The sequence below is a fragment of the Lepisosteus oculatus genome, chromosome 3, assembly GCF_040954835.1.
Source record: "Lepisosteus oculatus isolate fLepOcu1 chromosome 3, fLepOcu1.hap2, whole genome shotgun sequence".
Taxonomy (NCBI): domain Eukaryota; kingdom Metazoa; phylum Chordata; class Actinopteri; order Semionotiformes; family Lepisosteidae; genus Lepisosteus; species Lepisosteus oculatus.
In genome coordinates, this window is record NC_090698.1 from 8,637,651 (window position 1) to 8,652,990 (window position 15,340).

At 47.7% G+C, this 15,340-nt stretch overlaps 2 protein-coding genes across 3 annotated transcripts; both read left to right on the forward strand.

Annotated features, from left to right (window-relative positions):
* Positions 1–3,624: 3,624 nt before the first annotated feature.
* LOC138233358 (zona pellucida sperm-binding protein 4-like) lies at positions 3,625–5,821 on the forward strand. Of its 2 annotated transcripts, none has more exons than XM_069186626.1 (9): positions 3,625–3,858; positions 3,934–4,121; positions 4,199–4,296; positions 4,382–4,509; positions 4,590–4,779; positions 4,867–5,014; positions 5,091–5,166; positions 5,253–5,375; positions 5,439–5,821. In XM_069186626.1, the coding sequence occupies exons 1-9, from the start codon at positions 3,645–3,647 to the stop codon at positions 5,573–5,575; spliced, it is 1,302 nt and encodes a 433-aa protein (XP_069042727.1). In that variant the 5' UTR covers positions 3,625–3,644; the 3' UTR covers positions 5,576–5,821. The 2 variants fall into 2 exon arrangements, with proteins under 2 accessions (XP_069042727.1, XP_069042728.1); XM_069186627.1 differs by having other exon boundaries at positions 5,454–5,821.
* A 4,724-nt stretch (positions 5,822–10,545) lies between these two features.
* Positions 10,546–12,599, forward strand: LOC102696557 (zona pellucida sperm-binding protein 4-like). The gene is made up of 9 exons (XM_069186628.1): positions 10,546–10,777; positions 10,866–11,053; positions 11,131–11,228; positions 11,314–11,441; positions 11,520–11,709; positions 11,797–11,944; positions 12,024–12,099; positions 12,182–12,304; positions 12,391–12,599. The coding sequence occupies exons 1-9, from the start codon at positions 10,573–10,575 to the stop codon at positions 12,531–12,533; spliced, it is 1,299 nt and encodes a 432-aa protein (XP_069042729.1). The 5' UTR covers positions 10,546–10,572; the 3' UTR covers positions 12,534–12,599.
* The last annotated feature ends 2,741 nt before the right edge of the window (positions 12,600–15,340 follow it).

A 15,340-nucleotide genomic window follows, 5' to 3' on the forward strand; every position in this document is an offset into this window, starting at 1 on the left:
CACCTTTGTTTCTCAGTTGAGGGCTGATAAGACCTGAACATACTGCTATTATGCATCTGTAGTTAGCAGCTGCTGCTGCTCATTTAAGTTAATCTTAACCTGATTTGGACACCTGCATATTTCCAAACAGCTTCCCCCCCCCTCCCACTTCTCCTTTCTTTGACATGTGCTTTGACCTGTAATGTTCCTCTACAAGGCTGGATCAGTTAATATCAGCCTGGTACCATTTGCATGTACAGTGGTGTGAAAATGTGTTTGCACCCTTCCTGATTTCAGTGTGACAAACATGCAAAAAAAGTTTCAGATCATCAAACAAAATGAAGTATTAGACAAAGAAACACAAAATGAAAGTTTTATTAAGGGGGGGAATCCAAATCTACATGGCCCTGTGTGGGGGGAAAAAGTGATTGCCTGCCCCCCCCCATGTTAAAACATAATTCAACTGTGGTTTATCACATCTTTGGGAAGTGGAGTTCAATTTCTCTAGCCCCACCCAGGCCTGATTACTGCCTCAACCTTTTCCCAATCAAGGAATCACTCTAATAGGACCTGCCTGACAAAGTGAAGTAGACCAAAAGCTAGACATCATGCTGTGATCCAAAGAAATTCAGGAACAAATGAGAAACAGTATTTGAGATCTATCAGTCTAGAAAAGGTTATAAAGCCATTTCTAAAGCTTTGGGACTCCAGCGAGCCAGAGTGAGAGCCGTTATCCACAAATAGCAAAAACATGGAACAGTGGTGAACCTTCCCAGGAGTGGCCGGCCGACCAAAATTACCCCAAGAGCCCAGCGACGACTTATCCAAGAGGTCACAAAAAAACCAACAACAACATCTATGAACTGCAGGCTTCTCCTGCCTTAAGGTCAGTGTTCATGACTCCACCATAAGAAAGAGACTGGGCAAAAATGGCCTGCATGGCAGAGTTCCAAGATGAAAACCACTGCTGAGCAAAAAGAACATAAATGCTCGTCTCAGTTTTGCCAGACACCATCTTGATGATCCCCAAGACTTTTGGGAAAATACTCTGTGGACTGACAAGACAAAAGTTGAACTTTTTGGAAGGTGTGTCCCATTACATCTGGCGTAAAAGTAACACAGCATTTCAGAAAAGTAACATCATACCAACAGTAAGATATGGTGGTGGTAGTGTGATGGTCTGGGGCTGTTTTGCTGCTTCAGGACCTGGAAGACTTGCTGTGGTAAATGGAACCATGAATTCTGCTGTCTACCAAAAAATCCTGAAGGAGAATGTCCGGCCATCTGTTCATGACCTCAAGCTGAAGCGCACTTGGGTTCTGCAGCAGGACAATGATCCAAAACACACCAGCAAGTCCACCTCTGAATGGCTTAAGAAAAACAAAATGAAGACTTTGGAGTGGTCTAGTCAAAGTCCTGACCTGAATCCGATTGAGATGTTGTGGCATGACCTTAAAAAAGCAGTTAAGGCTCGATAACCCTCCAATGTGGTTGAATTACAACAATTCTGCAAAGATGAGTGGGCCAAAATTCCTCCACAGCGCTGTAAAAGACTCATTGCCAGTTATCGCAAAGGCTTGATTGCAGTTGTTGCTGCTAAGGGTGGCCCAACCAGTTATTAGGTTTTGGGGCAATCACTTTTTCACACAGAGCCATGTAGGTTTGCATTTTGTTTTCCCTTAATAATAAAAACTTCATTTAAAAACTGCATTTTGTGTTTACTTGTGTTATCTTTGTCTAATATTTCAATTTGTTTGATGATCTGAAACATTTCAGTGTGACAAATATGCAAACAAATAAGAAATCAGGAAGGGGGCAAACATTTTTTCACACCACTGTACTTCAGGCTCAGATTTTGGAAACAAGGGCTGTACAGTACCTTTTAGTTTATAGCCAAAACAAAACTGCAGGCTTATATACTCAGCACTGTTTGAGGGGCAATGGGGAGATATGCCCCTTAAGCAAGCAGGCACTCAAACACTGTTCATACGTTTCGACTGCTACGGTTCTTCCCTTCATCCACAGCCCTCGATGGCAGGCACCGAGCACTTCCAAAAGTAGGATGTCGGTTTTCTTCTTTCAAGCCGATGCTCCCTGTAGGTGCGGCTGCAGGGGACAAAATGCATAGATATCGGGAACATTGGTGCTCCGTTAACCCCCCCTGGACTTTAAAAGGGAGGAACATGTAGCGCTACTTCAATAGCCTTTTTCAAGGCGATCCGCCTCTGGCTAACGCTTTAATTGCAGATATATATCGCTTGAAGGCGGTGTGGGTGGAGTTGTTATTGAAGTGAAATGTTTTTAAAGGCCTTCGGAGAACACTCTTATTCTGGTGCAGCGGTTAAAAGGAAGACTCTAACACGTTTGGCGCTAGAGGAGCGACGAAAGAAGCGGGGCCGTTTATTCTGCAGAAGGCATTTTTATGTTAACTAAGACCGTTATTAAATCTTTCCAAGTTGATGTCCTTACTTGCGGGTTCGACTCGTATGTCCACAGAAAGATTGGTTTTCAATTAGCCGACGTATTTTAAGCGCCGCGAAAATGCTGTGCTGTGAAGCTTTGAGCTTCTTGGAAGTTGTAACATTACCAGAGAAACTCTTAGCGGTCAAAACACCGAGCAGGCTCCGCTAGCACAGGAGTCGTCTGCGTTAGTGACGGGAATCGCAGCACGCTTATGGCGAGACTGCGCTCGTCGGCTGAGACGACACGGTTATCGAATCACTAGAGTCGCACTTGTTGAGCACAAGAATGAATCTAAAGGAGCACGTGCGCTGTGTTTTGTGTAGGAGCAGCAGTGCACGCTGTCAGTGAGCACGGCTGGATTAAAGGAGCGTCGTTTTCACTCTCCTGCGAAGTCCACTTTTACGAACAGTAACGGGAGGTTGACTGGCAAGTCATCATAAATGTAATCAGTTCTATTTTTTAAAAAGTAAGCACACATACTATACGTTTGGAAAGTCGTGTTATTTCTACTTTTCGCAGAAACGGCGAAAACGACTTGCGTTTTACCCAGGACGGTTCACCGACATCTTGTTTTACTTCTCGTATACAAAAGACAGAGCAGGTGCTCCTTTCGATTAATTCTCTCGCACAAAGAGTGTGACGATGTTCCTCTGTAGTTAAAGTTGATGCTAGTTTGTGTGAAAATGTTATTGCATATATATTGCAACATATTAACATACAGTAGTAGTCAATGTCGTTCATGAATTAAGTATCACGTTCTAAAGCAATGTTTTATTGCGTACACGCAAAAATGATCACGTTTTAACACCCTGCTATCTCGTGTAAAACCAGTTTCTCCCTGGCGCTAACAGGCTTCTATAGAGTTGGACACCGCTTGATTTATATAATAACATATTCCCCTCCAGCACGAAAAACAAGTTCTAACTAATTCCTGCGTGGTAACATGTTTTAAGATCTTAACCACAGAGTGATGTCGTAATAGTTTTTCAGGTTCCCCAAATAATGACGTTATTTATTGAAGCAGTCTAAACGCGCTCCAAAACGCCACCGAGGGCTCTGTTCACCTTAATTAAACAAGCAAGTGTCGGAACTCCTCGTGCGCGCGCTACAGCCCTCCAATCGCCGCCCTCAGCCAATCAGGGCGCAGCGAGTATTTCAGGAGCTGAGCGCCGCTTGTCTGCAGTTCCTCGGTGAGTTTCAAGATGGAGAAGTCAATGAGCAGAGGGAGGATGGGGTTGCACCTTGTGTTGTTTTTGCTGGCGTTGGATTGGTCTGTAGCTCAGGTTCAGAAGTGCCTGGTTAATGACAACGACAAGATAACGTGTGGCGATCCGGCTATCGGTAAAAGCGATTGTGAGGCTGAAAACTGCTGCTTTGATCCGTCCAGCCGATATCGTTGTTACTATGGGAATGAAGGTGGGTTTTTGGCTCTTGAGCGCCTTCTATGATGAGCTTAACAGGCTTGGTTTACCAGCTCTTGCTTTCCTCCAGTGACTGTCCAGTGCACCAGGGATGGCCAGTTTGTGGTGGTCGTGTCCAGGAATGCCACCAGCCCTCAGCTGAGCCTGGGTTCAGTCAGCCTGCAGGGGGGCAGGAGTCCCCCCTGTGGCCCTGTTAGCACCACTGCTGGCTTTGCCATGTTCCAGTTCCCAGTCAGTGCCTGTGGCACCAGCATTAAGGTGAGGGGCTTGATCCTTCAGCTGAGGATGTTGTTCCTGTGGTGATTCCTGACCTTGTTCATGTGTCCTTCCTCCAGACTGAAGGTGGTGCTGTGGTGTATGAGAACATGATGTCCTCAACATTTGCTGTGATTGGGGGATCTGCTGGCTCCATCACAAGGGACAGTTTCTACAAGTGAGTGAGCAGCTGCTGCTTCCCAGAGTGCTCTGGTCTTGCCAGGTCCCGTCTGGATCCCATGACTGCCTGCTTCTCTCTCCAGGCTGTTCTTCCAGTGCAGGTATGCAGACGATGAGCTTGTTCCAGTGCAGGCTGTGGTCTACACGGTCTCCCCACCCCCTCCGGCAGTGTCTCCAGGACCTCTCCGTGTGGAGCTCAGGATTGCAAGAGGTAGCTGTCCGGCCTTGGGCTGTGTGAGCCGAGTGTGTGGGGCTTCTGCTGAACCCCACTGCTGCTGCTCTTGTCCTCAGGAGAGCTGTATGACTCCTACTACAGTGACCTGGACTACCCTGTGACCAAGGTGTTGCGAGATCCTGTGTATGTGGAGGTCCACATCTTGAACAGGGCTGACCCCAACATTGTCCTGACCCTGGGGGACTGCTGGGCCACTTCCACTCCCAGTCCTCTCAGCCAGCCCAGCTGGAGCCTTCTGGTTGCTGGGTAATCTGGCCCCTGTGGCTCTGACTGGCTTGTCTCAGTAGTGTCCCCTTGTGGCAGGGCTCACCCTCCCTGTTGCTGTCCTTGCAGGTGTCCCTACGGAGGTGACAACTACCAGACCACCTTGATCCCTGTGGGTGGCTCCTCAGGGCTGCCGTACCCAACGCACTACCAGCGCTTCATGATTCAGATGTTCACTTTTGTGGATCCTGCCTCTCAGGTGCCTCTGAAGGAGAAGGTAGGGAGCAGCTTGTGGGGGAGGAGGTGGTGGCTGGTCCTGGGCTGTGCAGTGACCCTTGCTCTGCTCTCTCCAGGTGTTCATCCACTGTAGTGCAGCAGTGTGCCAGCCGACTGCTACTGAGCGCTGTGTGCCCACCTGTGGCAGGAGGAGTGAGTTCTCTTGGGATGGGCAGTTGTGTGTGTGTGCCAGTCAGCTGTGTATCCTTTCCTTATGCTGGTGTCCCTTCCTCTTGCAGGAAGAGCTGTTGCTCAAGTGGCACAGGACTCCTCCAGAGAAACTGCGCTGGTGTCCAGTGGGGAAGTGATCCTGGTTGGATCTGAGCTTCCAGCTCTGGATCAAGTGGATTCCCATCCTGAAGGTGAGGGAGGGGGTTGGAGGCTGAGGCTGAGTGTCTGATCCTGTGTCTGACCCCTCACTAAAGCTCTTCTCTCCACAGCACCCTGGTTCCTGAGCTATGGGCTGCTGGTAGTAGCTGCCTCCACTGTGCTTGTGGTCTCTGCTCTGGTGCTGGTGGCTGTGTGGAGATCTAGACCTCAGATCCAGCATACCAAGCTGTGAATAAAGGCATTACACTGAATTCCACTTAGTGTTGCTCCAATGTGCTCCTTGTGAGTACTTCAGGGAAAATACTGTAACTTTCCATGCCTTGTATTTACTATCTCTTCATGTGAGCTTCTTGTCTCTGTATTTTTCTCCTACTTAGAATATGAAAACCCCAATAACTTTTTACATTTGAACTATTTTCCTTTTCACATTTTGCTAAATATTAAAGAGTATTTCTAAAAGAAAATGTGTTTTCTGTTATGTGAACAACACCAGGAGTTTAAGATCAGACACTCGGGGCTATATACGATTCACCTGCAGCCCCTTCCAGTTATTATTGACCTTGGCATTTGATTCCAGCTCTTCTGTCATACCACTCCTGCATGGTCCTTTGAGATCTATGGTGGCTGTAGTTAGTTGAGTGCTGCTTTTTTTTTTTTTTTTTTTTAAACTCTAAAGCACTGTTTAGTTACCTGGAGCGCATATTCAATCACTTTACCCCTCAGTGTAAGTCCTACAGGCTGGTACCTGCTTTCTCATCTTTGCTAGCATGCTGAAAACATGTTTAAAGACTCTTAAGCTGGGTCCATCTTTTTCTGAATGCTTATATACAAGCACTTAAACTGGGTTTGAGGTATTTGGTGTATACTCATTCTGGATTTTCAAGGCCTTACGGGGTTGCAGTTTGACTGTCTTCTGCTGCCAGTGCAGTAGGTTATCCGGGCTGTGCTGGTGCAGTGCAGGGGGAATACAATCGTGATGGAGGTTAAGACTGATCTGTTTGGCAGCAGGCAGCTGATCAATGGTTTGGATCTCAGTCTGTGAGATAGTGCAGTCACCCAGCAGCACACCACGGTGCAGCTCCTGATCTTTGAAGCTGAGCTGCAGGCGTGCTGGAGGTAAGAAGTGGTTCTGCGGTTGGGCTGCTTCGGGTTCTCGGCTGTTGGGTGGCTGGATCTGTGATCTGTCTAGACTGTGGATGAGCAACTGGTGTACAGCTTCTCTCTCAACTACACCCCGAAGCCGCTGGCCAACACCCCCATTGTTAGAATGAATGGCGCTGTTGTGGGTCTCGAGTGTCACTACATGAGGTGAGTCCTGGAGGAGTTGGAGCTCGGAGGATCAGCAGGGCCGACTGTCTTGAGCTTGACTCCCTGCTGACACCTGCCTCCTGTCTGCTAGGCTCTACAATGTGAGCAGCAATGCCCTGAAGCCCACCTGGGTCCCTTACACCTCCACCAAGTCTGCTGAGGATCTGCTGGGCTTCTCCCTGAGAAAAGCTGTGTGGCCACCTTGGTCCCTGACCAGACCTCCACCCCCAGCTACTCCTTCATTGAGAGCAAAGGGTGGGTGTGCCCTCGGGTGGCTTGAGCTAGTGAACACTGCCTGCTGTCTCTCCAGTTCTGTCCCTGCTGTAGGTGGAGATCAGTGGATGGGAGTGACGAGGTCTGCAGCTGCTGTGACTCCAGCTGTAGGCCAGCTGTATGATCCAGGTATTGGGGTGGCAGGAGCAGGAGGGACCTGGCTTCTAAAGAAGGTGGGTACCTTGCTATCCTTTTTGCCACCATAATATTGTTACTCGCTTAAAGCTACTGAATCTCTCATCTGATCTGCAAAGACAGGATGCTGGCACTCATCCAACTCCTGGGGCCTAGAGAGATCATATGACCAAGGCCATGGGCAGAAGGGGATCTTCTGGAGCCTGCAGCCAAGTCTTGTCATAGCTCAATTTTAAAATGATGCCTTTCTCTTGCTGTTTTAATGAACTTGTTCCTGCAGGTTTGTCTGCAGAGGCTGAGATCCTGGTTGGATCCTGGCGACTTTCTTATATAAGAAGAAACGACAAATGCATTAAGATATAATAAAAGAATTGGAAATGGTGCAATATATATGGTTTCTTTAATGATCTATCACAGTATTTTGTATGGAGTCCCTGACTTTTCTCACAGTTCGGAGAACTCTAAGCAACACTTGCTGATTGTGTTGCCCCATATGCATGGGGTAACTTTTACCTAGATTGCTGTTCTAGGTCCTGGGTCTCAGGTGGGATGAACTGCTTTATGTATCAGTGCACGTTGCAACAGAAAACTCATTTCTACCCCACCCCTTTCTTAAGTGCAGGAACAAGACTAAGAGTCAGCACATCCTAAGACTGACTGGGTCTTAAGATGCATAAGAGAGCAAGCCCATATATCAGTCTTGATGGATTTAGTAGGTTAGACCTTAAATGTCATCCAGCTCAACCAGCTGTCTTGTAATACTGGTCTAGATGCCCACAATAATGTAAAGGTTCAAAGATCACAGGAGGTTGGCAGTTGTTTACTAAATGACACAAAGTTTTCCAGCTGTTGCTCAATTTTTTAGGTTGCCTTTCGACTGAGCTGTGAAGCCTGGCTTTTCGAGATCACACCAATTGAATGAGGTGCACTTGTTGATCCATGCAAATGAGTTCCATCTGGGAAATATGGAAGCTTGGTTGGGCGGAGCGGTGGCTCTGTGGCTCAGGATCTGCGCCTGTGACTGGAAGGTTGCCGGTTCAAATCCCGCACCCGGCAGAGGAATCCTACTCCGTTGGGCCCCTGTGCAAGGCCCTTAACCCCATCTGCTCCAGGGGCGCCGTACAACCCTGTGCTCTGACCCCAAGCTTCTCTCCCCGTCTGTGTGTCTGTGTCTCCATGGAGAAAAGGCTGGGGTATGCGAAAAGACGAATTCCTAATGCAAGAAATTGTATAGGGCTAATAAAGAAACATTATTATTATTATTACTACTACTACTTTGGAAGCTTCTCTGTCTAACAGGGTGCTTACATCTCTACCAGTCCCTTTTCCTCCAAAAGAACTACATTCCTCTCTTATGCATGGGGGATTGAAGAGCCCAATCTCTCGAGTTTAAATACATTTATGCTCAGCATATTTCTGACCACAGCAGGATTTTCCGATGACCTTTCAGCAGAGCTATTCCCCTGTCTTTACTGTAACCCTCAGCAATGTTCCCTCTAAGCTGTGGCGCGTGTGCACACAGGTTATGAAATCAGCGCACATAGGAAATTGAACTGCCCACAAAAAATTAAATTCCCCCCAAAATATGATGATGATAATAAAACAAACACGATCGTCAATTGAACAATGCTAAATGGACCCCATGAGAGTGTCTGCGAGAGGCCCGACTTGGCTGTGTGCGTTATTACTGCTATTTGATCATCAATATCTGTGCTCTCGTCGTCTCGTACCTCCCTGCTCATGCTCGCTCCACACTCGGTCTCCACGACTGGGCTCGTTGAATCGCCGTCCCGGTCTTTTGGATCTCTATGCTTCTATGAGAGTGACTATATTAGCAAAAAATAATTTCAGGTTTACAATTTTTACACTCAATTTAGTGCGTGCAAGTTTTTGTCACGGGGGGAAAAATTTGCACAACTTGAAATGTTTGCGCCCACCGGCCATTGAAAATTAGAGGAAACATTGCCCGTCAGTCCCTTTTTCAGCTTGCTGGCCTTCCAGGTACAGCATGTGGTGGAACTATGAGTCTCGTGGCATGAAATGAGTCACACGACATGCTGGTGTCATTAGCTTTTAAATGTAGCTGAGCCATGTGAAAGTAATGTTATCCAGAGGGCCACTGCCAGAATTCTGAGCTTTTCCTCACCTTTTAAGAAAAAACGATTTGAAAATACTACAGTAAATGACACTTTTGCCACTGGGAGCTCAAGTTGGGGGTGTAAAGGATACTAGCTACAATTCCAATCCTTTGCGAATGTTCTGAGTTGACAATATTTTATCGTAAGCCTGTTCGATTTTCAGTTCAGGCTTTGGCAGATGGGGGGGGGGATTGGTTCCTGGAACAGTCCCCGTACAACAAAGAATACAAACGTTCCCAACAGGGAATAGTGTTACAGAAGATACGATTAACTTTACAGTGTTTGAAAGTGCGATTGCAGCTGGAAAGAAATATTTCTTTAGTCTGTTACCTTTACAGCTGGAGAGGCACAGGCATCTCCCAGATGGTGGTAGTGTCAATTCACAGTGGAGGGAATGAGACAAATACTCCGTAATGCCCCTTAATTTATTTACAACCCTATATGACTGCTAAGATGTAGTTTCATATATACGAATACTTCTCCCAACACGCACATACACACCAACACCACATCGTCCGAAGAAGCAGTTTTATCCCCTTTTATATCATTAATCTAATTTAATTCGCCGCAAAACACAGAAGGAATAGCTTTTACGTTTGTGTCCAATGCGACCACGGGGGGGCGACATAATACTGACACAACAGCAGTTTTTTTTTTCGAATTTGCTTGCGCGTCAGGGTTACATTTGGCTTTGCCATCACGGTACGCCAAGCTTCAGTGTTAAAAGGCTCTGCTGCGTCACCTGCGTAATTAAAACGAAAAACTGATTGGCTTATAAAAAAAAACGTTTAAGGGTTTAATTCGTGTTGTTAAGACAACTACACACTGTATATTTGGCTTGTGATGTATACATTTTTATCAAGAAATAGAATTACGTTGATTTTACAGACTCGACTAGCATAATCTTAAGCAATTTAACGTTGATTCAGATGAACAAGTCTAGGCTTCAGGTAACGTCGGTCTGTGAAATCAATGCTCCTGACCATTAATTACTGCTGGCCATTAATTAAATACTCGCGTAATTGCTGTAAAAGACGGTTTTCCCCTTGTTGTTAAATGTTGTCACTTACAGCTATTATCACACGATAGTTGTACTACTTGCTAACTATCTCGAGTGTCACAAAGAACGCGCCCTTTATGGGACGTTTTCAAGTTATAATAGAGCACTAGATAAATATTCAAGAGCCCTCTCAGCGCCTCTAAACCACACTCGTCAATGAGCGACCGCTGAGCGGCGGATAACTTATTCCAGCTGTTAGCAGTCAGATTCAAGCTCTCGAACAATTATCCAATCCACGTCGTCAGGACTCGGGGGACTGGGGGTATTTAAGAAAATGAACAGCGGCTGCTTGATAGCTTAGTTTCTCGTATTGCAATGGCGTATACTGGTACGGGCTCCAGGAGTTGGTTTGTGTTGTGCCTTGCGGTCGCGGCGTTGGGCATTTCGGTTGATAAATGCTTGGTTGATGAGGGTGATAAAATGGCTTGTGGCGACCCGACGTTAAGCAGAGCCGGTTGCGAGGCTCGTAATTGCTGTTTTTCTCGAAGCGGCAGCTGGCGCTGTTATTATGGAAATGATGGTAGGATCGCCTATTTTCTAAAACCTCTTGGGTAGCACTTGAAGCGGACTGCTTAATGCACTTCCTTATATTGCGGTCTTTCCTCCAGTGACTGTCCAGTGCACCAGGGATGGCCAGTTTGTGGTGGTCGTGTCCAGGAATGCCACCAGCCCTCAGCTGAGCCTGGATTCAGTCAGCCTGCAAGGGGGCAGGAGTGCCCCCTGTGGCCCTGTTAGCAGCACTGCTGGCTTTGCCATGTTCCAGTTCCCAGTCAGTGCCTGTGGCACCAGCATGAAGGTGAGGGGCTTGAACATTCAGCTGAGGATGTTGTTCCTGTGGTGATTCCTGACCTTGTTCATGTGTCCTTCCTCCAGACTGAAGGTGGTGCTGTGGTGTATGAGAACATGATGTTATCTGCTGTGGATGTGAGGCAAGGACCCAATGGCTCAATCACAAGAGACCCCCTCTATAAGTGAGTGAGCTGTCTGGTCATGTTAACACCATCTCAAATGGTACTTCTAGATATTGATCCCATGACTGCCTGCTTCTCTCTCCAGGCTGTTCTTCCAGTGCCGGTATGCAGACGATGACCTTGTTCCAGTGCAGGCTGTGGTCTACACGGTCTCCCCACCCCCTCCAGCAGTGGCTCCAGGACCTCTCCGTGTGGAGCTCAGGATTGCAAGAGGTAGCTGTCAGGCCTTGGGCTGTGTGAGCCGAGTGTGTGGGGGCTTCTGCTGAACCCCGCTGCTGCTCTTGTCCTCAGGAGAGCTATATGACTCCTACTACAGTGACCTGGACTACCCTGTGACCAAGGTGCTGCGGGATCCTGTGTATGTGGAGGTCCACATCTTGAACAGGACTGACCCCAACATTGTCCTGACCCTGGGGGACTGCTGGGCCACTTCCACTCCCAGTCCTCTCAGCCAGTCCCGCTGGAGCCTTCTGGTTGCTGGGTAACCTGACCCCTGTGGCTCAGACTGGCGTGTCTTGGTAGTGTCCCCTTGTGGCAGGGCTCACCCTCCCTGTTGCTGTCCTTGCAGGTGTCCCTACGGAGGTGACAACTACCAGACCACCTTGATCCCTGTGGGTGGCTCCACAGGGCTGCCATACCCAACGCACTACCAGCGCTTCATGCTCCGGATGTTCACTTTTGTGGATCCTGCCTCTCAGGTTCCTCTGATGGAGAAGGTAGGGAGCAGCTTGTGGGGAAGGAGGTGGTGGCTGGTCCTGGGCTGTGCAGTGACCCTTGCTCTGCTCTGCTCTCTAGGTGTTCATCCACTGTAGTGCGGCAGTGTGCCAGCCGACTGCTACTGACCGCTGTGTGCCCATGTGTGGCAGGAGGCGTGAGTTGCCAATTTCTACAAAGGCTTGCTTCTTTGTAAGAAGCAGTGTGTTTTGTTTCATGATGTAATTTCCATCTTCCAGGAAGAGCTGTTGCTACAATCCCAATGGATACCTCCAAAGAAACTGTTCTGGTCTCCAGTGGGGAAGTGATCTTGATTGACCTTGAACTTCCAGCTGTGGATAAAATGGAATCCCAGTTTGAAGGTGAAAAGTGCTTGAGGGTCTGGATATCTCCAGTAGATGTTCATTGAGCACAGTGATGTGTACTGATCTCTTCTCTCTCATCCCAGGGTCCCAGTATGTCAGCTATGGATTACTGGCAGTGGCTGTTGCTGTTGTGCTTGTCATCTCTGCTCTCATTACTGTAGCTGTGCGGAGAACCAGATCTCGGGTATTAACAATAACGCTGTCAGGTGGTGCAGCTGCAGAGTAATAGAACAGAATCTGAATGCTTGGTCTGTTTTTCTAGTTTTGTCTGAATTAAAAAAAAACCAACACATGCTTTCTTTTGCTTTTTGACCTCCTATGTGGCATAACTGAGTCTGAGCGGGCTCTTCTCCTGCAGGGGAAGTACTACAGTGTGTTATGTATTCCACATTCAATGAGCATTGTAACCATACTGTACACCATAGCAGGTGCAGGGAGACTCCTTCAGCACTTTAAGGGCCATTATACAGGTCAGCCCCTGCCAGCCTAGTGCAGAATTCAAATGGGTTTCTTGTTCCAACAACCTGCTCTTGTTGAAGATGCTCTGTTCTAGTGCCCAGCTCCTCAGGCCTCTTATTTTCCACTTATCCAAACAGTAGGGCTCTCCGCTTAGTGGATCTCATAGTGATGAAACTCTTTCCACGGCTGGCTTGACCTTATTCAAAGAGTTCAATCCTCCTTCCCATCCCATTACTCATTGGTGTTAAAGGCTTTAATGATTCAGAATGTCCTCCAGCTGCCTATTGATGTATGACTAGCACCTGCTTAAACCATGGGTTTACTAGGGGTGTGTTTCCATACTTTATATGAATAATACGATTTCTGATTCCCTGCTTGTTTGCACTTGTAACTGGGGGTCGTAGGCTGGTGGTTTACATGTGCTAATCCTTATGGAGCCCTCCTCCCAAAGTGATACAAACCTCTGCAAGAACAAAAGTTGACACAGGGGCAAATGGAAGGAAAATGTATGCAGAATATGGAAAACTGTGACTGGCAATCATTCAAACCTTTGCATATGTCCTAAAATAACAGGAGAGCTATCTCACCAGATCTCAAAGATGCAGTTTGAGTGCTGCACCCATCTAGCAGGGGCCTTTGTCTATGTAACCTCCCACTGCCTTCAAGCCCAAAAATCTAGTCTGACATTAATCACTACAGTTGAGCACACCAGCCTTGTCCAGGTATACTCTCTTGTATACTGTACCTGAACAGTTGCACAAGAACACAGGAGAGAGCAGTCCCCACTTAATTCCACTACTTATTGATAAGGCTAAGGGAACTGAAACACATTTTTCATCATGAAAATCCTTCTGCCCCTAGCAGAATGGAAAATGTAGTGTGTGTGTGTATATATAATACAGTACATCTAACCCCTTAATTGTAAAGTCTTCCTGTAGTTCTATGGAAGCTTGAAATGTAAAGCAGATCAAGCGAAGCACTTGAAGTATTGAGGTATACAAACACTTGGATGTAACTGCAAACGTCTGGAAAAAGCTGGTATTGCAAAGAAAGGGTGTCGGGGTGAGATTTATCATCTCAGGCTGCTGTTGGACAACTTGAGTTATTTTCCCCTGGCCGTGCACGCAGACTTGCTCTTGACAAGTGCTCATTCTCCGCACCGGAAGAGTTTGCTAAATCCTGGTGCTTTCTGCACCTGTGCCACTGTGCGTCAGACACACACACACCCTCCCCCCCCCAAGCCACCCGCCCGCTTATTTCTTTCTGCTGTTTTCTGTCTCGACCCCTGTCAACAAGATAATCCAGTTCTTCTGTTCTGCAACGGGTCCGTCTTCACGAGCTGAGCCAGCACGCGTTTGACGGAGTGGGCTAGGGACCGGTGTTTGTGTTTGTTGTGAATTGCGCCTAGCTTTGCTGTCTTCCTTTCAAGTGCCGCTTATGATTTTTTACCGGGGTTTTTTTTCTGTTCCACACCGAGGGTTGGTAGCCCACCCAGTGGAAGAGGAGGAAAGAGAGAGACGTCGCTAGCGCTTTCAACAGAGGGTTTAACGCACCCGCACGTTAGCGCGGGGAACAGTCAGGAAAAGTTCAGCATCATGGAGGCCCTTTCTAGTCCCTCACACCTGGGAAATACTTCTTCGGGGAAGTCATCAATCAGCTTTACGACCTTCCCTGGAATATTCCCCTTTTATTCACCCCCTTCTCTCTCCGCATCTGTCTCTCTCTCACAAGGTCAGCCCCGCCCCCTCGGCACTCGCGAGCCCCGCTCCTCCTCGGTCACTTCCTTCCTCCGGCCCGCTGTGTCAAATCCGCGCGCAACACGCCCCCCCTGGCCCGGCGTTAGATCGCGAGCGCCTCAACGCGGGGATCTCCCGTCTTCTCCGCTAAAAGCCAGATAACAACCCCCCCCCCCCTCGTGAGAGGTGTCAACCCCCTTCTTCTTTGACAGCTTTGGGTGGGTCGGTCTAAAAAGAACTGAAAAGAAAGTCACTCAAGCAGGCCATTCGATCTCACTGGATCGTTTGGTGGCTACGAGCTTCATGGTCTAAATTAAACCACCGATCTGTTTCTTCAAGCATGCCGCGGCGTTGGCTAGACATGTGATTCCAGGTTCAGACAGGAGGGTCGAACTCCTAACCTGTGGACCGCTTGCTTTCTTCGTATTGTCTGCTGCGGCGGGAGGTGGAAGTTGCCTGAGATGACCCCGTCAGTGCGCCTCAGCTCTGGAATAACAGAGTTGGGTCCCACCTTCCTCTTTCCGTTGTAGGACACAAATATCGTGTTCCTTTGGATTGTCCAAGCATGCCCCACCGTTTAAATGTGTACAGATGACTGTATTGGACTGAAATGGGCTCTCTCCTTTGTACCGTCCGTATTGCTGCAATCTCATCCAAAACCAATCACGGTATCCCAAAAGAGGTCCAACACACTGTTCGGCTATCATAGTTACTCTTGTCGGTTTACATTCTACAACCCGGGGGTTGTATGAATACTTGTAACTAGAAGTTAGCTGCTAGAATCAGTGTATCTTAACTGCTCCATCCTCCTTCTATGGTATTTAAACGTTTCAGGCTC